Genomic DNA, 23,657 nt, shown 5'->3' on the forward strand with positions numbered 1-23,657 from the left:
TCTCTGGGCATCCTGTGCCAGCGCCTCAGCACCCTCACAGGGAAGAATTTTTCAGCACAATCTCAGTCGTTTGCTGGAAGCTCTTATTTCCTGATGAAGGGGGAAACTTCAGAAAAAGTTACTGTGAACCAGAGCTGGGAAGAGGCAGTTGCAGCAGCATGTTGGTATTTGAGGGTTTGAACATGTGACTGGAGGATCCAGAAAGAGCCCAGCAGAAAGCAGACCCTCTCCACAGCCTGGTGCTGGAAACATGAATCAGTAAGTAAAAATGCAAAAGCTCAAGGTGGGTGATGAGACCCAGGGTGACTGCAGCAGGCATGGAAACCAGATGAGGTCTGGTGGCTGGTGCTGCTGTGGCAGTGGGGAGCAACATGAAGCAGGGCACATGCTGCACAGCCCTGTTCTTCTGCTTGATATCAATGTTTTGTACACCTGCTACTAAGTACCGGGTCACCCGGTACCAAGAAATAAGCCGTACAACACAATAAGGAATGGAGGGTTTGAACACAGTCCGGCCCCCAGCACTTTGTACAATAATAGTTAACAAGGTATTCCAACTTTGTCCCTAAGTGGGGGGTGAAAATTTGCAACAATATCGCAGGGACAGATGGATGGGTTTGTACTCGTCACCCTCCCCAGAATGGACACCTTTTGGTAGGACTCATGTCCTTGGCTATGCCAAGTGTTTTGACTCAGGAAATTAAGGTTGTCATGCGATCGTATTGTTAGTCCACCCCTCTGAGAGCCTCAGCTCTGTGCCAGCTGGTCAAAATACTAAGCTCTTCCCAATAAAGACATCTCTTGCCAGCCTCACTCAGGGTGTTTAATCAAACTTGTTTCTAAGAGAACTGCACAAACAAAAGCCAAGATAGTCCTAAACTGCAGCGCTTCAAGAGAAGGAAATCCAGGCTGGCCTGGCTCTGTTTGTTCCATGAACAGGCAACAGTGGAACTGTGATCTTTGCAGAGAAGCAAAGCAGGGCATCTCTGGGGGGATTCTACCCTGACACCCATGCTGATCAGATCTCCTATACAACAAGTAGCAAGATTTCAGCCTGGCCATGGATTTGCTTTCATCCATCTTTACTTAAGTAGCCTTTTGATCATGCAGCTGCCAGCACTGCAAGCCCTGTTGCCCCCAGCTGTTCAGTTCCCAGCGCTGCCAGCACAGGGGAACCAGGAGTTGAGGGGCTGAGACTTTGTTGTCTCCCTCCAGAGGTGCAGATACTCCCAGCTGTGTGAATGCAGGAACACTGGCAGCTCCATCTGCCTGGCAGGCATGCAGCTTATGCCCGAGCGCTGCAAGAAGTGTCTGGGTCCCTAGTAAATGCCGTAGGTGGGCTCCTGAGTGCTTCGGTATCTGTCCAGGTACCTCAGAGGCTGGTGGCGCGGGAACTTCAACTGCAGAGGATGGTAAACGGGCGGCCGCACAAATTCAAACACAGGCTCTCTCATATCTAGAAAGGGGTAATGCAGAACGTCAGCAAGATGGCTCAGTCCCAAACCACAGACCTCCCCCTTCACCAGCAAGGGCCCCCATGTGCACACAGGACCAGGGCTGGTCAAGCATGTGCTGGTGAAGGCTCTGTCAGTGTTATTTTAAAATGCTCAATCAAAACGTTCTTTGAGAGGCTGTTTTAGGCTGCTGTTTGTTTGGGGCATGATGGCTCAGTAAGTACCCAGTCTGTGCTGTAACAGACCCTAGACAACTGCCAAGAGCAAGTGTGAGCCTCCAGTCACAGCTCGCTCAGCAATCCTGTGCGCTACTCACAGGACCATGTCTCAGTCCACCAACAGGCTCCCTCCAGCACCTCTGCACACTGCATTGCTTACTGAGAAGTTGATGGAAGACCCCAGTAACGGAGCTGTCCCACTGACACTGGAAAAATGCCAGCCCTGCTGGGGTCATTGCATCCTCGTGCTTTCTGTAGAAGTCAAATGTGCTAAAGGTTCGCATCTTGAGGCTGTGGCTGGAAACAAGACACAAGCACAACATCTGAGGTAAACTTCTTTTCCTGCAGCATCCTGGTAGGCAACTACGTCCCCAGATCACCCCAAAGCCTAAAAACCAGAGGTATATAACCTCTTTTCTTCCCTGTGAGGGTGCTGAGGCACTGGCACATGGTGCCCAGGGAAGCTGTGGCTGCCCCATCCCTGGCAGTGTTCAAGGCCAGGTTGGACACAGGGGCTTGGAGCAAGCTGCTCCAGTGGAAGGTGTCCCTGCCCGTGGCAGGGGTTGGAGCTGGGTGAGCTTTAAGGTCCCTTCCAACCCAACCCTTCTAGGGTTCTATGAAAAGGAAGTCACCAAAAGCAAATCTCATAGCTTCTCCAGCTCCATGCACATTCCTGCCCCATGCAGGACAAACCACTTTCTTAACAGCTTGTTTAAAGCAACAGGACACCACACTGCTTCCAGGGCTGGGATTGTGGCTTCAGGTGACACAAAACCTCAAAACAGCCTCAAACAACCCTGCAGATTGGAAGGAACTGCTCTCCTACAGCAGTAACAACCATGTGATCATAGCACTAATAACCAAGCCAACGGATTGCAAAACTGCCCAGTGAAAGCCTGAATTACCATGGCACTGGCCGAACATCCTCGCTGAAATCTATGGGGCAGTCTTGCTTGAAGAGGAGGAAGATGAAGCGATGGTAGCCAGTTCCCATGGCAGGGAAGGGCGGCAAGTAGTGGCAGATCTCCTTACCTGACTTAAAGTCATTGCCTGGGATATTCGTCCTGAACACAAAGAAGTTTTACTTCAATATACCCTTTCATTTCCCTCCATTAGAACCAGCAGACTCAACCCAGAATTGCAAATCACTCTGTGCTGCGTTTTGACGTGACTGGTGCCCTGTTTGACAAGTGAACAGATAGTAGAGGCTGCTTTCACTGGAAGAAAATTCATACCCAGTGATCTGAATGCCAAACAGCAACAACACCTGGAACTACTGCATGTTTAGCAGAACCCAGGTGCAAAAAAGCTAATGGCAAGAGCACCAAAGCAAGCCACTGCACTGCTGTATTAAATGTTTATTCCCCAGCTCTGCTGGAGGAGTTTCTATCTGCTCTGCCTGGGCTTTCCCTGGGCTAAACAGCACGTGCCTCTGATGTACTCACACCAGCCAGTGGAGGTACTCCGAGTCTGTGTCTCTTAGATGTCCATCTGCAAACACACAAAACAGAGAAAGGTGACTTAGGGACACCCTGGTGTTTGTATCAACCCCGAAGAGTAAATGCTTTGAACGGAGGGGGCAGCTTGAGACCTCCCAGCGTTTCTTTCCTATCACAAAATTAACTCCTTCTAATAGGACTGGGCTTAAAATGAGGAGCAAAAAACTCTACAGATGTAATTCCAAGACTAATAGAACTTCTTGGTCATCTGCTTCACTTCACTGTGCCTTGGTTTCAAACAATGTGAGCTAACCTGCCTCCCAGGCAGACTGCCAAAGGAGAGAGGAGTTTGGGGGTAAACAAAAGATGGGAGCCAGGGAATTGTTTCCTCTATACTGTGACAGAGGTTCTGTTGTGTCACTATTCATCTCTCAGCCAGAGATCTGGGGAGGCTACAGCCTTTTCTGCATATGTAATATGTCCCTGCTTAGCAGGTATCACATCACCTCTGGTTATTTCTCAAATGAAACAGAAGCTAACCAAAAGCAGAATGAAATAACCAGTTTAAACATGTTCTATTAAAGAACTCACTACTCACCTGGATTTGTGAGCAACAAGGTCCAGAGGGAGCCTTTATCTGCCTCATATGACACTTCAGGGGGACCAGAAGCCTAAAAGAACAACATAAAAAGAACATACATTGCTTCAACAGGTTCCATTAAGACCAGATCACAATTTCCAAGGCAAAGAACATGAACTTCTTGTGGGCAAGGCCAGGATGCAACACAGACTAGACACAGCCATGCCACCCAGCTCCACATGGAGAGCCCCCTGGAGCGTTAATAAACATCAGCCTGCTGGTAGACAGTGATCCTGTTGCAAAGCTGTGTCCTTCTCATGTCCAGGAAACAGATTTCCTTCATCACAGAGGAAATACCCTTTTAAAAGAAATCCCCTCAAACAAACAATGCCTGTTAGAAGCATCTGACAGAAACACAGAGGCTTTCCATGGGGTTGAGGTTGCTCCCCGCTCCCCTCACACACCTCTGATGGAGTCACCATGTTCCCATAGTATACTGGCATGATGTACTCATCTTCTTGGCTGTACTCCACCCTCAAGGTAACCCAAGGGATGAAAGTGGCTCCCTTGAACAAGTCACGAAATATCCCGCAGTGCTCTGCTACACGCTGCTTGTGGAATGGGCCACTGCTCTTCTCCCACTCAGCTCTGACTTCGTTGAGGGGAATCAGCACTGCAAGGAGACAGAAACGCTGCAGGAGGCAGCTGGGCACCCAGAGCAGCCAGGGCAGGGAGAGGAGGTGGTACAGCACAGACCAGTCCGGAGCCGGGCTGCTCTTTCCATCTCAGTATTCTGGTGGTTCTCCCTCAGGATCTTTTTTCTTTTCTTGATTTCTTTTGCTCGCAGCAGCTTATCACGCGGCAGACTGATGTCAGTCTTTGGCTCTTCAGAAAAGGATGAAAAAGTCATGTATGTAAAAATGCGAATACCTCAAACCCCCAAACACAAACCCCCTGCAACATGTTAGAGAGCGTGAGAGAGATGCAAACTTCAAGACACAGGGGACTCAATTCTACCACCTTCCCCCTCCATCTCCACACTTTTGCTCCTTCCTTCCCCAACTCATGGCATTCCCAGCCCTATGGGATGCCCAGATGGTGAGCAGGTCCGGTCTCTGGGGCTGCTCAGCAGAGCAGCCGAACTGTGCTACTTGCTGCAGGTCTAAAGCTCTAGGTCCTGGAGTTCCCAGGAATCACTTTGTTACTCTGATCAAAGTCTTCTGGGAGGTGCCCAGCCTTCCTCCTTTCAGAAAACTTAGCTCCTTTCCCCTGAAGACGTTTATGCACTGCAAACTTTGAAACAAAACAAACAAAACCATCAGAACAGGACTAGCCTCGTGCCAAAGCACCTCATCAGCTCTTTACACAGACACCCACAGTTTCCCTGACCTTTAGCAGCAAAACCATGTGGTGCAACTCCCTCCTGGAGTGCAACGAGTACCTGGCTGGGGACTGGTGTGCTGCAGGTACGTCTTCCACCACCGGGGCCTCCTGCTCTCCTTTTCCGCCAATTTGAAGTAGCGAGTGAAACTGCGGTATTTTTCCAGCGCTTCCAAGTTGCTGACGTCGATGTGCTCGTTGGGCATCGGTCCCAACGGGGCTGCCCGCTTGCACAGCGCGGCTGGAAGAGAAAAGAGTTCCCGTTTCTTCCAGAGAACGGGAAACGAGACCGAGGGAGCCCGCGGCGGGCGGAGAGCAGAAGCACGGGCCGGGCCGGTGCCACCCCAACCCCGCTTGGGAAACCAGGCGTCCGCGAGCTCTTCTGTCCCGCCTCCAGCCCCGAGCGGCTCCCGCTGCCCACCCGAACGGAACCGCGGCTCCCCGGCCCGTGTCTCACCGGCCGTGCCAAAGGGCCTTGCACCGCACCGCGCCGCCATCAGCAAGGGCGCCGCCATCAGCAAGGGCGCCGCCATGATGCGAGTCTCCCGCAGTGCAAGGCCCCCGTTACTATAGCGACAGCGGCTCCGCCGCGCAGGGTCTGCCTTGAAGGGCCCCCGCTGCCATAGCAACGGGGCTGTCGTAGCACAGCCTGGCTAGAAACGGCCCCACAGCCGCAGGGCGACGGGCTCTTCCCACCCCAGGGAAGCCCCTCCCCGTCCCCGCCTTTGCTCCTCGGTCCCCAGCGCTGGGACGCTGAGTGGAGTGAAGCGGCCCTGCTCTCATCCAGGGGCGGCTGGGAGGGAAGCAGGAGCCCAGCACAGCAGCCAGGTTTCTTCAGGAAAAGGCTCCCGAAGGAAAAGCTGAATGGCCTCGGGGTGCTGCGGCATGTCATGGAAGCCCCAGGGCAGAGCCACCACACAGCTCTACCTTGCCCAGCCTTGCAGCTCGACCAAACCTCCTCCATCCCCTCTAATAGCTTAGCTGTCACAGCCCGGCCCAAGAGCCAGCAGCACACCGACTGAATCCTGCCCACAAGGGCAATTGCCTCCCAGGCAGTGCCAGTGGCACTGGCCTGTGGGGTGGTGGCCAGACAAAGTGTGTCCTTGCAGCCTCAGGCAGGGATTTCACATTCAGAACATGCCAAGACTGTTTTTAAAGAAAAGGACAGTTCCTCTATGAAAACTGTGATTATTTAATGTTTGTCGTTCCCAGCCCATGGAGAAGGCATTGTGGCCTCCTGCAAGGACAGACACAGCCATCCACAGGGTAGTGCGTAGGGCTGCCACCTCCTCAGTATGACAGGGTTCAAGTTGTGTAGGGTGCTTTCTTCAGGCTGTCCAGGAAGAACTGCTCATTTTCTAAGAAACGGTGGTCCTGAGAAGGATGGATGGGATTGGTATCAGAGTGCCACAGGAACGGGGTCACAGTTCAAGGTGTCATTCATGAGTAAGGGAAGTGTCCCAAACCCTCTTTCATGTGGGCGTATGGTGTATGCCTCTGGGTGTATGCCCCACCTCACAAGCCCATAACTTCACACAGAGGAAGCCTCATAGAGCATCTCTGCCAGGAGAAGGACCCATTAGGGAGCTGACAGGAGAGGACGCGGGTACCACAAAGCCAGAGTCCAGCAGAACTAGCTTCTTCCACCCACGGATAGGGTGAGAAGAGGGGCAACCCCATAAAGTGAAGGATATTCTCCATGAACCCAAGGCAAGCTGTGAGGATCCACCCATCCTTGCTTCTGGTATTGCCCCTCAAGATACCAGCCCAGCAGCTCAGAAATGATCTCAGGAGACCCTCCAGCCTATCATTACCAGGCTTTACCTGGCCTGCTTTAGCCCAGCTGACTGAAGCTCCTTCCACCCGTAGTCTCCCACTACCTCACCTGCTGGGCCCTGTAGTTCAGCAGCAGCAGGTTGATGTAGCGGTCAGTGGGGCTGGCCATGGACAGGGCTTCCTGGATGGGAGGCAGAAAGCCTGGAACATTGTGTAGTGCCTGCGCTGTTAAGGAGACAACAGAGCACCCCTTTTCATTTTTTGCTGCCTGCATGTCCCTGCAGCAGGGTCCTCCCCAGCCTCCCAGTGCAAGCAGGAGGTTTAACCCATCTGCATCTCCCCTCCTTCCCCTTCCAGGGGATGCCCTCACTCAAGAGAGCTCAGCTGAGCTCCTTCAGAGGACAAGGAGGCCAAGCCACATCTGAGGTTTATATACAGGGGAACTAAAACAGCTCTCAGGAACACCTCAAGCCCCCTGAGAAGTGGAATGTAAGTGCAGCTGCCCCCTAGCATGTCCCTTCCCACCAGCAGCATGCAGGAAGCCTTACGCAGTGTGGCAGAAAGGCCTGTTATAGGGGCACCGAGGTCCTTGCCCATAGTCTGCAGCGTCACAGGGTTCCTGGGTAGCACCTCACGTAGCTGTTCAAGCTGTTTCCTCTGGCGAGCCATGCTCAGCCGCTCCTGCCCCATCCCCAAGAGAGAAGCTATTGGGAAAGGTCCAGGCCCCTGGCATGGCAGCCCCAAGCCAAGAAGGGAAGGTTTGGGGGTATTTGCCTGGTGCAGACGCTGTTCCTGCTGCTTTAGCTGCTCCAAGTGCTGCTGCATGACCTGCAGCCTGCTCTGGTGCTCGGACTCTACCCTGCGTGCCTCCCGCAGGGCTCGCTCCCCTTCTTCATACTTCTGGGATGAGAGCTGCAAGACAGAGCAGCTGGGGAGGCTGGGGACAGGGACTCTTGCTGCCCTGAGGCAGGGCTCCTTTGTGCATCCCCTTATCCCCCTCCCAGGACAGGATTAGGATTCACGACTTTGGGAGGGATGGGAAACCCCAGCTTTGTTGCTGGCCCCCGTACAGCTGTGAATTGCAGCGCAGATGCTCCACTTGCCTTGGTCGTGCTTTTAATCTCCTCCTCACGGTTTTGGATGCGCAGCGCGGCCCTGTTCACCTTCTCCTTCTCATGCCTCAGCTCCTGCCAGGCCTCTTCCAGCAGCTCCCTGTCCCTCAACAAGTGATTCTCCTTTGCTTTCAGCTCACGGCTCCAGATCTTCAGCTCTGCCTGCTCCTAGCATGGGCATGGGGAAAACTAGTGCATCACCAGCCCTGTTGAGCTTCTCATGTGTGCCAGTTTTGGGTGCAGAGCAGCGCCACCAGGTACCCAAGCAGTGTCCTCATGCACCCACCTTTGGGGGGCAGGGCTGGCACAGCTTGGTTTGTACAGATACACAAACACACTCCTTCCCCAGAAAGGACAGAGCCCCCCACCATGTTGCATACCCTAAAACATGCTCAAGGCATGGCACTTTGTCAGCAATGGAAATATTCAGCCTTAATGTGGTATTTTTCATCCTTGTAGTCCTTACAAATGCAGCTTTGCCTCAGTGCCTGTGCCACATATCCCCTCTGGACAGCCCCAGCGGGGAGCAGAACTGGCACTGGACACATCCCCATGGTACAGGGAGGTTTTGCTTTATCCAGCACAGGGGTTTCATCTTGCCAGACTTACAACAGGGGCAGCTACACCTGGTCTGGCTGCCCAACCTCCTCACAGGCATAGGGGGACAGAGACTGATGCTTAACTCCATCTCTAAAACAGGCTGGTGTAGCCTGTTCCTGGAACAGCTGGATTCTCAGCACCCTGAGTGAAGTCTTGGTCTTAAACACCAGGCCACAGGAAGGGGCTCTGCTGTGGTACCTTGGCCAGGCTCATGATGGTGCTCTCTCTGTGGGAGGCTGTCTGCAGGGTTCGGTCCACGTCGCGCTCCAGCTTCTGTCGCTCCTCCAGCAATGCACTCTGGAGAGCATCACAAGAGAGGAAAAGCACCAAGTCCCATTTGCCACAGTATTTTTCTCCTTTAACTCATCTCTGCCACCAAACACCACGCAATGTCTACAAGCTTGTTCAAGCCTAAGACTCCTGTCATGAACCCTGCATAGAGAGCTCTGGCCCCACGCTCCTTGAGAACCAGTGTGCATCATGCACACACACAGAAGCCTCTTGCATCTGTGTGCAAGAGAGTTGATCTGATTGCGATTCACTGTGAGACCAGGTGTGGGATTGAGGAGGCAGAGGGCAGAGAAAGGATGCTCCGGCCCAGTACCCAGATCTCTCTTCTACCACGCACTGCAGCCCTGGTCAGGCTCAAGGGACAATGCAGAAAGTATATGGAGATGTCTGCCCCACCTCACCTTCTCCCTCTCCAGCTCTGCTCGCTCCATGGAAAGCTGCTGGGTCATCCCTCGCCGCTGCTCCTCCAGTGAGTGCTGCAGCAATTCCACTTTGGATTGCTCTGCCACCAGCCTCCATCTCTCCTGGGTTCAGACACAGAGGAGAGACAGATGCCACTCACAGGCTTCAGGCTAGGGATCTCCAATGGGCAAGGTGTACACCCCAAAGCCAGACAGGAGGGCTGACCTGGGCAACAGACACAGTGCAGGATCACCTGCTCACTCAGCCTGGACTCCATTCTAGTGATCACCTCCTGGAATCGGCTCCGCTCCTCATCCATGTCCCTCTTCTGTTGTGACAGCCTCTCCTCGAGCACTGGTGAGAAGAAGCAGCAGGGCCATGAGCATCATGAGGTGGGAAGCCCTCCTCTGGCTGCACCACGTTCACAGAAAAGCTGCATGTGTTTATGCTCATCACCTTCTGTACATCCCCAGGACACTGTTTTTGAAAGGGGAGACCCGGAGGTGTCCAATGACCAAAACAGGCCTTGGCCCCCAGCTTCTGGCAGACTTGGGGCAACTGCTCCCTGTTTCCTGGGTGTCCCCAGCCCTGACAGGGATCCTGCAGACATTCTGGCACATAAGAACAGCAGAAGTACCTTTGAGCTGCTTGTCCCACTGCTGTGCCAGTTCCTGGGACGTGGTTTGGTGCATGGCCTCCACCTTGTGTGAGAGGTCATGCAGGTTGCTGGAAAACTTCTCCATCTGCTCAATGATACCATTCAAAGACCTGCAGAGAGGAGGGAGGGGAGGGCCACCCCTGTGGACACACTTGGTCTCACCATGATGGAGAAGGCAATGTGTGGTGGGCCAAAGGCTGGGCAGCCTTGCCCTGAACCTCTCTGGGTCATGACAGAGTGGTAGGAGGACAGAGCTGCTGCTTAGAGTACCAGAGGATTTTAAACAGATCAGCATCCCTGGAGGCAGTGGGTGGGAGAGGGGATGGCACCTCCTGCCATGGTTCCATGCTGGTTTTCCATAGAGCAGGGAACTCCATGGCCAGGGACTCATGTGGGGATATGGCACCAGCTGTCAGTACCTGGTATGTGAGGTGGCACTGGTCACTGCATCAATCTCCAGGTCTTTCAGCCGTTTCAGCCGCTGGAGCTGCTCTTCATAGTCTTTGCGCATCTCCTGGACCAATGTCCTGAGGGACACAGGGAAGGAGCCCACCATGGGCTGTTACAAACCAGTGCTCCCCATGACAGGCACTGTGGAAGAGGCTTGGTTGTGGGGCTGAGAACCAGGCCCCAGGAGCTGAGCTGGCATGGCAGTCTGGTATGGGGCATTCCACTGACAGGCACCCACATTTCGGTGAACCACATTTGGCGCTTATGGGGTTCTCTACCAAAACCTGATTTCTCATTGACCCAAACTATGTGGTCATCAGTGACTCACTGACCAGAATAAAAGTGATCTAGGGGAGGTAAAATGCTGCATTCAGCATCTTTCAAAGTTTAGAGCATTCACTTTAAAATAATGCGCCCAGCCAGATCCCCCATTTCCACCTACAAAGCAAATCCTCATTCCAAAAGCCACTGAGCTGCCCATAACCCAGCGTTTCAGGGCTCTGACTTCTCCATTCACTGTGTTCCCAAACTGCTCCCTGGTTCCTTTGGTAAGACTAGGACTACCAGCCCCACGTGTGCTGCTCATGCTGCTCTAACCCATCATCTTCACCCAGCTCTTGCCCAGTGAGGTCATAGCAAGGAACAAGTGTTACTTTCATGGCAATACCCAGCACCCTCCACCCAAAGTGTACACAGGGATTTAGGAGCAGACCAGCGTCACTGTGTGCCTGGGGAAACATGCAGATACCCTGCAGTCTGAGCCCTGAACCCCCATGCTACTGCCCAGTGTACTGTCCTGGTCGGCGATGTGCTGGCAATGGGACTGGCCCCTCCTTCTTGTCACCCATGGGACAGTGTTGGTGAGAGTGGACCCCCACCTCGGCTCACCCATGGGCTGCTCTCTGCTCCCACCAGGTCCACATCAACATGGTTTTGTGCCTGCACGCCCCAGGGATAGATCTGGGAAGTGCCCCAGCATTCCCAGCCTGGGGAGACTGATGAGGCTGCAGGCAAGGACTTGACAGAAAAGGGGAGCAGAGGTGAGAGCCTGATACCTGTATGTGCTCTCGAGATGAACCATGTCTGCCTGGTGCCGCTGCTGGAGACTCTCCAGCATCAGTTTGTACTGAGTCCGCTCCATCTCCAGCATCTGGACCTGTCGGGCACCCAGAGAAGGTCCTTGTGCTGCCGCAGGGACAGAGATCCATAGCAGCTTTTAGTGACCATAGACGTCCCTGGACAGGGAGGTTTCTCCTCTCTCCTGTCACCCTGATGTTATCTGGAGCAGATACAACCCCTTCTCCTTCCCCTGGGTCTCCTATGGTCCACATCCAGCAGGCTATGGGGTTCACCTGGCTCTCCAGCTCTGCCACATGGGCCTGGGCCCTGAGGAGCTCTGCGTGACAGCCTGATGCATCCTTGTAGAGCTGGGTTGTGGGAGCTCCCAGCCTCCTCTCATGTAGCAAGCCTGGGGCTGCAGAATCTGCCTAAGGAGATGAAGAAAGAAGATTAAGGCTCTTTGGAATCAGTGGCTTTGTGGTGGGGCCATCAGCCCCCAAAGGAAGGCACAAGCCTTTTACCTGCAACTGTGGGGCACTCTGCAGATGTGCCCTGGGTGCAGCAAAATGCAGGGACAGAGGGATGCTCTCAGGGAGGTAAAGCCCTGGGCATCTCCTCCCAGCATCGGAATGGCAATCTACCCCCTGCCTGCTGCTGTGCCTCCTCTACCCTTCTCCAGCCCAAGCCCATTGCTGCCCTTGGCCCTTTCTCTCCAGTTGACACCCAGCAAGCAGCCCCTAGCCCAGACACAAGCATGCTGGGCTCTTCCTTCTCTGGGTAGACACTCAAGGGTACAACCATGAGTCCCCTAGGAGAAGGCGTGTGTTCTGCCACGAGGGCAGGCACAGAGGCCAAGCTAAATGAGAAATGAAGGCTTCAAAGACCAAAACTCTAATTTCCCTTCCATTGTCTAGAAACAACCTCAGAGCATCTTCACCACCATATCGGGAAAAACAGCTGAAGAAAGTCTTCTATCAACTGGAACCTCTGTTGTCTGCTTAACATCCTCTCTATATATATGCCTGGGGAACTATGTAACACTGCTCAGGCGACATAGGGTTGTAAATGCATTGTGATTTACAAAGCATTCACAACACATGTGCTTTGGCCTGATAAACACAACTTGTGGCATCTCAGGGCTCTCCACATACTTTGCTTCCATGAACACAGGCTCCCAGAGAGGCAAAGTGGGGTATATCTTTCCTCCTGTTGAGGGAGCATGGACAGAGCTGGATGACAGCACGTCGGTGGGCAGGGCTCACGATCACTGCCCTGATCCTGCACCTCTTGGGGGCACAGCTCCAGCACCTACCTGAGTGAGCACAGCAGGGCCTGGCATCTTCTGCTCTTGTGGGATCGTGGTTGTAGGGACTGAAAATTGGACAGATCTGTGATTCAGATGTGGCAAAATGAACCATCCCCTCCCAGAAGGACGAGGGCCTCGTGGGCAGAGCAAGAAGGATCCTGCTCCCTCCCTCCAGAGGCTGCTGATGGGGATGGATGCTCAGACAGGCTTGTCCACATTTGCACCCCTACCCCACCTCATGCACAATAATGATGGGACTCTGCTCTGCAGAGTAAGTCTGGAGGCAAAGCATGGCTCCTCCTCCATCTCCATCACCTAGGGAAAAGGCTGGCTCCCCTAAGTCACTTTGAGTGGCCTATGAACTGCTGCACAGCCTCAGTCACAGCAGCAGGGGGTCTCCCAGCACACAGCACTAGTGGGATGAGCATGGTGACAGCAGGAGGGAAAGGGGAGAGACACAGGACAGCACAAACAGCCCACCCATTGCTCAGAGACAGCAAGTCCCTTGTAGCACTCTGAAACCCCAAAGGCAGAACTGCGGAGCTCAGTGTGCTCCAGTACCATGTCCCCACCACGTCACAAAATGGGAATGGTGGGATCCTGCAGCTTGGCAGCCCTCTCTGACAATGGCTGCTCAAAGCCTGGGCAGCATTCACATGGCCATGGGTGATGATGCTGTGGCTCCTGCCTTGTTTTGGGGTGTTTTTTTGCAGGGCAGGGGGAACTCTTCCTGCATACTGCTGCTCAAATTGTACAATCACATGAAACGCACCCAGGGCACTGTTGTCTCTGGTGGGATCCCCCTGCACAGACTCCGACGGGTGAGCTGAGTCTTGTTTTGCAGTGCTGAGCCAGGGGACCGGTTGCCTGCATGGGTACAGAGACACCAGTGATGCACAGCAGTGTCACAGCTCAGGGAGAGGCACATGGACATTATTCTGATTGGTATTTCTAGAAGCTTGAAGCTGGGCTGTCCCACTGTAATCAAACAAGCAAGAGCCTGACAGTCTTTCACAGCTTCCTTCCCACCCAGTGACAGAGTTCCCAGTGACCAAAGCAGGACCCAGGGCAGTGTGTGCAATCTTGGCCACAACTGGAAGGAGAGCCCAGAGGTTTCATGGGACTGCAGGCAGTATCAGCAGAATAAAGCCCTGCATTATTACCTCAAGCCAAGACAAGATAGTGCTTAAAATTACTTTCTTAAATTGGAACCAAGGCTTTCTGAGAGATCCTGGTGGAGCAGCTACATGTGGAGCAGATGTAAGAGCTGTGGCCACAAATCATGACCTTACCTGACAGGAGACAGGGGATCCAGCCCATTGTCTGGAGCTTCTGAGGGCTTGGCATTTCTCTCCTGGGTCTTTGCCTGTGCTTGGGCTTTCTTGCGAGCCAACAGGGCCATCAGCCAGTCCTCCCCCTCCTCTGGTGGGTCAGGTTGAGGCACTGCCTTCTCTGCTGCCAGAAGCTGGCTGGTGGAGTGGTGCTGCCTGGCTGTGGCAGGGCTGAGGTGGCTCACTGTGGGACTGGCTTTCACTGGGGATGACAGCTCTGAATCCATAAAAGCCTCATCTTTCAAACCCAGCCAGTCTCCTCTATTCCTGCTGCCCCACACAGGGTTCTGGCTGGCTGGAGGAGGTTTGTGGCAAGGCTCTGGTTTTGCTTCACTGCTGGTCTCAGCAGAAAACCTGCTGCAAGGACAAGCAGTTGCATACCTGCCTCCCAGGAGATCCCAGGGACTCTGCATGCTCTGTCACAGGGGAAGCAGCCATGCACTCATGGAGCACAATACCTCACAGATTGCCTCCTTCCTAGCTGGCCACGGGGCATTGTGGCCATCGTGGGCCGGTATGCTCCAAAGTCAAAATCCTCCTTGTCCCATCCATCTTCCTTCTCTGTTCAGATAAGCAGCCTTGAATCAGCACCCAGAGGAACAGCCATCTGCAAAGGCACCAGCCCTTTTCTTCCCCTGTAATTTCCACTAGGATTGCTGCCTCCGGGAAAACACAGCTGGAACCATCATCCCCAGGAACCCACGAGCAAGTGCCTCCTCAGTGTGGCTGGGAAAAGCTTCTTTGCTGGAAATCAGCCCATCTCTAAAGGCAATGGAGTTACAGCTACTGCGCAAATGCTCCCAGGCTGCCTCAAGGGCAAAGTACTACGCTTTTGCACTAGCCACCTTACCCTGCACTGCCTGACAGCCCGTTAGCATCCTTGCAAAGAAACGGTATTTCCCCTGCAAGGGCATCAGAAATCAATCTCACTCTCCCAAGCCAATGCTATCACCTCTGCAGACCTTCCCAGCATCCCTGGCTGTGCTCACCTGGCTGGTTTTGGGATTTCTTATCCAGTTTCAACTCCCTGTGCTCTCCCTTGCCTGGCTGTTTCAGGATTTTGTCCATGGAGCCTTGTCCCAGCAATTCATCTATCATGGAGTGGGCTGGCCAGAGCTCCTCTCTGTTAGGGATACAGTGGCAGATTGGTTTCTCTGAGGGGCAGGACTCGTTCTCAGCACACAGCCTTGCCAGAGGGCTCTGGCTCTTCTCTGACAAACAAAGCTGCTCTTGTCCCTTTCTGGAAGCCACAGGCAGAAGCTCCAGCACCCCCTGCCCAGCATGGTGGCACCATCTCAACACACAAGACATCCCCCTACTTTACCACTGCCTCTTCATTGCCCTTACTCTTGTGCCTTATTTCCTTACTTCTCATCTCCTTTTGGGTGACTCTCAAATCCCAGTGCATCCATCAGGTCATCATCATCATCATCTTCAAATGCGAGCTCCCCCCTCTGGACTGGTGCCATGGCGTGCAGGGGTGTTTGAGGTGGCTCTGCGGATGGGATCACACAAGGAAGGAGATTTGATCAGGGCTTTTTTTTTTTTTTTTTTTTGTTTAACAAGAGATCAAAGCATCTCTGACTGCTCTTATCACTCAGGACCATTTAAAAAGTCATTTTTAAATAACTCTTCCAAGTAACCACATCTCATAGTAAGTGACGAAGTGGCTATGTGCTACTGCCTGGTTTGTGGCCATGCATCCACATTGCTGGGTATCACTGGGTTTTCTCCTCTGGCTAACACCAGGGGCTCCTTTACCTTTGCAACTTTCCAATCAGATAATTCCTGCCCCTCGTCACCCAAAATCCTGCTCCATCAAGGTACTTTAGTCCTTGCCTTAACCTACTAGCTGCTACTTATCATAGAATCATAGAATAGTTAAGGTTGGAAAGGACCTTGAGATCATCTAGTTCCAACCCTCCTGCCATGGGCAGGGACACCCCACACTAAACCATGTCGCCCAAGGCCTCATCCAACCTGGCCTTGAACACCACCAAGGATGAAGCATTCACAACCTCCCTGGGCAACCCATTCCAGTGCCTCACCACCCTCTCAGTAAAGAACTTCTTCCTTAGATCCAATCTAAACTTCCCCTGTTTCAGTTTGAACCCGTTACCCCTTGTCCTGTCACTACAGTCCCTGATGAAGAGTCCCTCCCCAGCATCCTTGTAGGCCCCCTTCAGATACTGGAAGGCTGCTCTGAGGTCTCCACGCAGCCTTCTCTTCTCCAGGCTGAACAGCCCCAACTTTCTCAGCCTGTCTCCATACGGGAGGTGCTCCAGTCCCCTGATCATCCTCGTGGCCCTCCTCTGGACTTGTTCCAACAGTTCCACGTCCTTTTTGTGTTGAGGACACCAGAACTGCACACAGTACTCCAAGTGAGGTCTCACGAGAGCAGAGTAGAGGGGCAGGATCACCTCCTTCGACCTGCTGGTCACGCTCCTCTTGATGCAGCCCAGGACACGGTTGCTTTCTGGGCTGCGAGCGCACACTGAAGCCCGCTCATGTTCGTTTTTTCATCGACCAACACCCCCAAGTCCTTCTCTGCAGGGCTGCTCTGAATCTCTTCTCTGCCCAACCTGCAGCTGTGCCTGGGATTGCTCCGACCCAGGTGTAGGACCTTGCACTTGGCATGGTTAAACTTCATAAGGTTGGCATCAGCCCACCTCACAAGTGTGTCGAGGTCCCTCTGGATGGCATCCCTTCCCTCCGGCATATCAACCAAACCACACAGCTTGGTGTCATTGGCAAATTTGCTGAGGGCACACTCAATCCCACTGTCCATGTCACCGACAAAGATGTTGAACAAGACCGGTCCCAACACCGATCCCTGAGGGACACCACTCGTTACCGGTCTCCAGCCGGACATCGAGCCATTGACCACAACTCTTTGCTTGCGGCCATCCAGCCAGTTCTTTATCCACCGAGTGGTCCACCCATCAAATTGATGTCTCTCCAATTTAGAGACAAGGATGTCATGTGGGACAGTGTCAAAGGCTTTGCACAAGTCCAGATAGATGACGTCAACTGCTCTGCCCCTGTCCATCAGTTTCGTAGCCCCATCATAGAAGGCCACCAAATTGGTCAGGCAGGATTTCCCCTTAGTGAAGCCATGCTGGCTGTCACCAACCACCTCCTTGTTTTTCATGTGCCTTAGCATGTCTCTCAGGAGAATCTGCTCCAAGAGTTTGCCAGGCACAGAGGTGAGACTGACTGGTCTGTAATTCCCCAGGTCATCCATTTTCCCCTTCTTGAAAATGGGGGTTATATTTCCCTTTTTCCAGTCATCGGGAACTTCACCTGACTGCCATGATTTTTCAAATATAATGGCCAATGGCTTAGCAACTTCATTCGCCAGCTCCTTCAGGACCCGCGGATGGATTTCGTCAGGTCCCATGGACTTGTGTACGTTTAGGTTTTTAAGATGGTCTCGAACCAGATCCTCTCCTACAGTGGGCCTGGGGTCCTCATTCTCACAGTCCCTGCGTCCGCCTTCCAAGACTTGGGTGGTGCAGTCAGAGACTTTGCCAGTGAAGACTGAGGCAAAGAAGTCATTAAGAACCTCAGCCTTCTCCAAATCCAGGGTAGCCAGTTCTCCCGGTATCTTCCGGAAGGGGCCTACGTTGTCCCTAGTCTGTCTTTTACTCGCTACGTACCTACAGAATCCCTTCCTATTATCCTTAACATCCCTAGCCAAGTTCAATTCTAACTGGGCCTTAGCCTTCCTCACCTGGTCCCTAGCTTCCCGGACAACATCCCTGTATTCTTCCCAGGCCGCCTGTCCCTGCTTCCACCTTATATAAGCCTCTTTTTTCCTTTGAATTTTCCTGAGCAGCTCCTTATCCATCCAAGGAGGTCTCCTGGCCCTCTTGCTGCATTTCCTTCTAGTTGGGATGCAACATTCCTGAGATTGGAGCAGGTGATCCTTGAATAACAACCAAGAGTCTTGGGCCCCCCTGCCCTCTAGGGCTGTGTCCCATGGAACCTTACTAAGCAGGCTCATGAAGAGGCCAAAGTCTGCTCTCTTGAAGTCCAGGGCAGTGAGCTTGCTGCATGCTCTTCTCACTGTCCCAAGGATCTCAAATTCGACCATCTCGTGGTCACTGCAACCAAGGCTGCCCTGGAGGGTCACATATCTAACCAGCCCTTCCCTGTTGGTGAGCACGAGGTCAAGCATGGAACCTCTCCTTGTCGGCTCCTCTATTACTTGCAGAAGGAAGTTGTTTTCCACACAATCGAGGAACCTCCTGGATTGCTTGTGCCGGGCTGTACCTTCCACTACTTGTGTGCAGGGTGGATTTATCAGGGTGAAAGGTGATTTTTAGAGGACTATCAGACTGTTTAAGTTGAAAGAAGGGATATTTAGCTTCAGTATTAGAAAAAAAGTCTTCATTATGAGAGTGGTGAGGCCCTGGCACAGGGTGCCCTGAGAAGCCGTGGCTGCCCCATCCCTGACAGTGTTCCAAGGCCAGGTCGGACAGGGCTTGGAGCAACCTGCTGTAGTAGAAGGTGTCCCTGCCCGTGGCAGGGGGTTGGAACTGGATGAGCTTTAAGGTCCCTCCTAACTGAAAACGTTTTATGATTAGTGTCCCTGTTGCAGGAACAAGAGGGATGAGTGCCAGTAACACAGCCACAGTGCGGATGGATCCCACCAAGAGGTGCACCAACTACGGTTTGGCATGGACCAGTGATGCTCTCAGCAACCCAAATCCTGACCCAGAAAACTTCTTCTCATCTGACAACATGCACAAAAGGCTGGATGAGGTCAAATGTGAGATCTGAACCTCCATTCCCAGAAAGGAAAGGTCATTTCTGAAACCTGTGGCAAACTGAAAATATCAAGCACTCAGTGAGCTGCGTCACAGTTAACCCCATTACCAAGTTGTTCTATAAATGGTTAATAAGAGATGGACTAGGTGGCTTTCAATTCAATTCAATTAGTTTGGACCTCACACAAACCCAGCCAGCTGCTGATTCACTTAATACAAAGAAAATGCATCAAATGACTCTGCTTACCTTTTTCTTTGCTCTGTTCTGTGTTCTTTTCAGAGCTGCTTTTCGTGCCAGCTGAAGATGACTTTTTGGGAGCATCCTGCTCCTCATCAGATAAAAGCCCCGCCAAAAGATCATCTAAATTTGGAAATTATCCCATAGGAAAGGAGAATAATAAGAAAAACAAATAAACCCAATGTTATTTAGAAGAACAGTTCTGTGCTAAGCCAAGCTCTATCCCCTACCATGTGCATATGGGGACAGGAGATCGTATCTGCTCAAAGCCATGAAACGAGGTTCTGCAGGGACCTGGGACACCCTTGAGTCTCCCTGCACTTCACACACTCAAGAGTTACATTTATGTTCAGTTTTTCCATGTTTTCTTTCTCCTAGGAAAAAATAATGCAAACTTTGGGTGCTTTAATGCTTGAACATTGTTTAGGCAAAGCAAAAGGGGAGAAAAAAAGCTCACCTAAATCACCTAAAACCCATCTGTAATTTGAACAGATGCTAATCTTGGTTAAAGCACAGCCTTTGACAACCGGATCTCAGCTGTGCCAGAAAACAATTGCCCCTGTTTGGAAGCTGGACAGAATCCCTCCTGACACAAGGGCTGCATCTTTTTTTTTTCCTTTGGTCATCTCTGTAAGATTAGATTTGCATCAGCATCATAGGAGTGAAGGACTTAAATTTCACTGACCAGCCAGTCCTTCAGTTAACACACTAGGCAAACTATGGTGTCCCGGTTTAAGTAACTCAGAACCACAGAGCCACTCACTCAGAATCACAGAATCCCGAGGGTTGGAAGGGACCTCAAAAGATCATCTAGTCCAACCCCCCTGCAAGAGCAGGGTAACATAGAGTACCTCACACAGGAACTTGTCCAGCCGGGCCTTGAATATTTCCAACGTAGGAGACTCCACAACCCCCCTGGGCAACCTGTTCCAGTGCTCTGTCACTCTCACAGTAAAGAAGTTTTTCCTGATGTTCACATGGAACCTCTTATGCTCCAGTTTACACACAGTGCCCCTTGTCCTGTCACTGGACATCACTGAGAAAAGCCTAGCTCCATCATCCTGACACTCACCCTTTACATCTTTGTAACCATTGATGAGGTCACCCCTCAGTCTCCTCTTCTCCAAGCTAAAGAGACCCAGCTCCCTCAGCCTCTCCTCATAAGGGAGATGTTCCACTCCCTTAATCATATTCGTGGCTCTGCCCTGGACTCTTTCAAGCAATTCCCTGTCCTTCTTGAACTGAGGGGCCCAGAACTGGACACAATAGTCCAGATGTGGCCTCATCAAGGCAGAGTAGAGGGGGAGGAGAACTTCTCTTGATCTACTAACCACACCCTTTCTAATGCACCCTAGGATGCTATTGGCCTTCTTGGCCACAAGGGCACAGTGTTGGCTCATGGTCATCCTCCTATCCACCAGGACCCCCAGGTCCCTTTCCCCTTCACTACTTTCCAGCAGGTCAACCCCCAACCTGTACTGGTACATGGGGTTGTTCCTCCCCAGATGCAAGACTCTACACTTGCCCTTCCTCCCCCTGCTCCCAGAGGGATGGGGAGGAGAATCGGAAGAGCGTAACTCCCACAGGTTGAGATATGAACAATCCAGTAACTAAGGTATAACACAAATCACTGCTGCTACCACCAATAATAATAATAATGATAAGGGAAATAACAAGGGAAGAGAATACAACCGCTCACCACCTGCTGACTGATACCCAGCCCAACCCAAGCAGTGATCTAGCCCTTGTGGGTAACTTCCCCCAGTTTCTATACTGGGCATGACATGCTGTGGTATAGAATACCCCTGTGGCTAGTTTGGGTCAGGTGTCCTGTCTCTGCCTCCTCCTGGCTTCCCCTCCTCCCTGGCAGAGCACAAGACTGAGAAAGTCCTTGGTCAGAGTAAACATTACTGAGCAACAACTAAAACCATCGGTGTTATCAGCGTTGTTCCCAGCTGAAAGGCAAAAACACAGCACCGCACCAGCTACTAAGGAGAAAAATGACTGCTAGTGCTGAACCCAGGATATATGGGCAAAGAGCAAGAGCAGAATCCTCAGCTGCCCCCAAGCATCTATGTGCTGAAGTGAAGAGAGATCCTACCTTCAAAGTTCTTGTGCCACTGGCGAGCACAAGGGGATGAGAGTGCCTTCTTTTCCATAGCAGGCTTTTCTGGAAAGAGAGGCCACAGCTGTTAAGACAAGGTACTGCAGAAACGTCCCTGTTCCACCCTGACTGAAAGTCAGTTTTCTGGTGGCAGCCCCCTAAAAGCAGATGTTGTGACACATAGTTCACCCACAGCCCTACCAGATGGGAATCTTTCTGGAAGGGCCTCCCTGCAAGCAGAGAAGGAAAGGGCCCGGGGAAGAGAAGGACACTTTGGGGATCGGCATATCTTAAATGCAACCACTCTTGCTCTCCTTACACAGAGATTAAACAGATGCCAGCAGGAACACTTTGCAGAGGGAACAGCCAAATGGTGTCTGGTAGGAGGCAGCAGCATGGCTGTTCTTGCTGCTATTAGCGATGTAATCACACCCTGAAGAGGGGCCAGGGATTATCTATGGGACAACAGGTGGCCAGAAAAACACGTCCTCAAAAACGGAACAGGAAAAGGATTTTCGGGAACAAATAATTTTTTTGTTCCCCATACCAGATGAAAATATTCCCTGCTCATTTACAATAGGGCTGTGAAAAGAAAAGCAAAATCTCCTTTTTAACTTTCTCAGGAGTTAGCTGCTTTCCTGTGATTTTTACTCCTCCTCCCAAGGAGTCACATTTCCCAGGACATTGCACAGTTGTCTCCCCTGGTCCAGAACTGGATTTTGGCTTTCCCAGGAGATCAGCTGGCTGGTAAACTTCGGGAAATTTACCAGGAATTCTGTCTGGATGTTGTGGTTTGAACCGAGCTGGCAACTCAGCACCAGGCAGCTGCTTGCTCACCCCTGGGTGGGATGGGGAGGGGAATTGGAACAATGTAAAACCCATGGGTTGAGATAAGAACCGTTCAACAGCTAAAGTATAATATTCTACTACTAATATTACTAATAATAGTAGTAATAATAAGAGAAATAAGAAGGGGAGAGAGTAGGAAGAAGCAAAAGAGGAAATGGAAAAAACACTAACCAGCAGTGATGCACAATTGCTCAGCACCCGCTGACTAATACCCAGTCTGACCCGAGCAGCAATCTAGCCCTTCCAGGTGACTCCCCCCAGTTTATATACTGGGCACGACGTGCTGTGGTACAGAGTATTTCTTTGGCTAGTTTGGGTCTGGTGTCTCTGCTTCCTTCTGGCTTCCTGTGCCCCTTCTCACTGGCAGAGCATGAGACTGAAAAGTCCTTGATCAGGGTAAGTGCTACTGAGCAACTAAACCAGCAGTGTGTTACCAGCATTATTCTCAGCCTAAAGCCAAAACACAGCACTGTACCAGCTACTAAGAAGAAAATTCTCTCTATTCCAGCACACATAGCTGAAACCAGGACACTGGGAAAAAAAAACCAACAGGGAGAGATTAGGATGATAGACATGGGCATATTCCTGAGCTAAGCACTACAAAGGGGGATTTGTCCACCACACCCAGGGAGCACAGAAGCTTTCAGCAAGAGATGAAGTTCACTTGGCCTCCCCAGGCTGATGCCTACCCTATTCAATGGTCTCTGATTCTGGGCAACCCTGCCCTGTGCTCTGCTCCCTGCTGCATCCCCCCTCACAGCTGGAGCCCTCTCACAGATCAATGGCTCTTGTACCAACACCTCCTGCTCGTGGGAGGGGAGGAAGAGGATAAAGATGCTGCCCTTCCAGCTGCAAAGAAGGTCCATTTTACCATTCATCTCAGGAGGACACCAAACACGTCACCAGTGGAGCCCGAAATGAAACAAATTCAAAGTGTTGAGGAGGCAGGAGAGCCCACTCTGCTGCTCAACAGTCCAACTACCATCCGGCAGTGGTTAGATGCCTGAAAAGCGAAGGAAGCGTTAAACTGGAGCCACCTGCACTCGCTGACTTGTCCTGCAGGGCAGCTGCTGTGGAGGAGGCTGGCAAGGTGCAAGAAAAAGACATTCTATGTGCAAGAGCCGAGGAGAAAAAAAAGACAAGAGCCTTTCCCACATACCATGTCCTGACTCACAGGTGAAAGCCTGAGCTGCGGCAGAATTCAGTGGCTTCAGAAGGAGCAAAGACACCTCAAATTATTCATCAGAGCACTACCTGAAGCGAAAAGAGTTCCCGTTTCATACAAAGAACGGGAAACGAGACCGAGGGAGCCCGCGGCGGGCGGAGAGCAGAAGCACGGGCCGGGCCGGTGCCACCCCAACCCCGCTTGGGGAAACCAGGCGTCCGCGAGCTCTCCTGTCCCGCCTCCAGCCCCGAGCGGCTCCCGCTGCCCACCCGAACGGAACCGCGGCTCCCCGGCCCCTGTCTCACCGGCCGTACCAAAGGGCCTTGCACCGCACCGCGCCGCCATCAGCAAGGGCGCCGCCATGATGCGAGTCTCCCGCAGTGCAAGGCCCCCGTTACTATAGCGACAGCGGCTCCGCCGCGCAGGGTCTGCCTTGAAGGGCCCCCGCTGCCATAGCAACGGGGCTGTCGTAG

At 52.3% G+C, this 23,657-nt stretch overlaps 2 protein-coding genes across 2 annotated transcripts; both read right to left on the reverse strand.

Moving 5' to 3' along the window:
- Nucleotides 1-995: 995 nt before the first annotated feature.
- Nucleotides 996-5,709, reverse strand: MRPL38 (mitochondrial ribosomal protein L38). The gene is made up of 9 exons (XM_080629448.1): nucleotides 5,529-5,709; nucleotides 5,133-5,312; nucleotides 4,448-4,576; nucleotides 4,156-4,364; nucleotides 3,710-3,782; nucleotides 3,118-3,163; nucleotides 2,578-2,736; nucleotides 1,833-1,969; nucleotides 996-1,456 (listed from the first exon to the last, which is right to left on the reverse strand). Exons 1-9 carry the CDS (start codon nucleotides 5,602-5,604, stop codon nucleotides 1,320-1,322), a joined length of 1,146 nt encoding a protein of 381 aa, XP_080485574.1. The 5' UTR covers nucleotides 5,605-5,709; the 3' UTR covers nucleotides 996-1,319.
- Nucleotides 5,710-6,358: 649 nt separating this feature from the next.
- On the reverse strand, nucleotides 6,359-23,547 carry FBF1 (Fas binding factor 1; the record flags this gene model as incomplete). Its single annotated transcript, XM_080629268.1, has 25 exons — nucleotides 6,359-6,445; nucleotides 6,957-7,072; nucleotides 7,396-7,528; nucleotides 7,622-7,759; nucleotides 7,951-8,127; nucleotides 8,758-8,856; nucleotides 9,252-9,374; nucleotides 9,491-9,606; nucleotides 9,890-10,020; nucleotides 10,330-10,437; nucleotides 11,416-11,516; nucleotides 11,713-11,847; nucleotides 11,941-11,971; nucleotides 12,571-12,625; nucleotides 12,704-12,790; nucleotides 13,498-13,592; nucleotides 14,018-14,413; nucleotides 14,515-14,617; nucleotides 15,046-15,179; nucleotides 15,425-15,551; nucleotides 19,076-19,189; nucleotides 21,168-21,255; nucleotides 21,372-21,400; nucleotides 21,746-22,009; nucleotides 23,274-23,547. The coding sequence occupies 25 exons, from the start codon at nucleotides 23,545-23,547 to the stop codon at nucleotides 6,377-6,379; spliced, it is 3,243 nt and encodes a 1,080-aa protein (XP_080485394.1). The 3' UTR covers nucleotides 6,359-6,376.
- Nucleotides 23,548-23,657: the final 110 nt, after the last annotated feature.

This window comes from Psittacula echo (assembly GCF_963264785.1).
Source record: "Psittacula echo genome assembly, chromosome: 14".
Taxonomy (NCBI): domain Eukaryota; kingdom Metazoa; phylum Chordata; class Aves; order Psittaciformes; family Psittacidae; genus Psittacula; species Psittacula echo.

Bases quoted from the DNA above. Each gene is read 5' to 3' on its own strand.
- MRPL38 (XM_080629448.1), bottom strand. From the start codon at position 5,604: ATGGCGGCGCCCTTGCTGATGGCGGCGCCCTTGCTGATGGCGGCGCGG. The intron at 5,313-5,528 runs GTGAGACACGGG...TTTCTCTTCCAG, and splicing joins AAGGCCCTTTGGCACGGCCG to CCGCGCTGTGCAAGCGGGCA. The intron at 3,783-4,155 runs GTGTGTGAGGGG...TTGTTCTTTTAG, and splicing joins ACATGGTGACTCCATCAGAG to GCTTCTGGTCCCCCTGAAGT.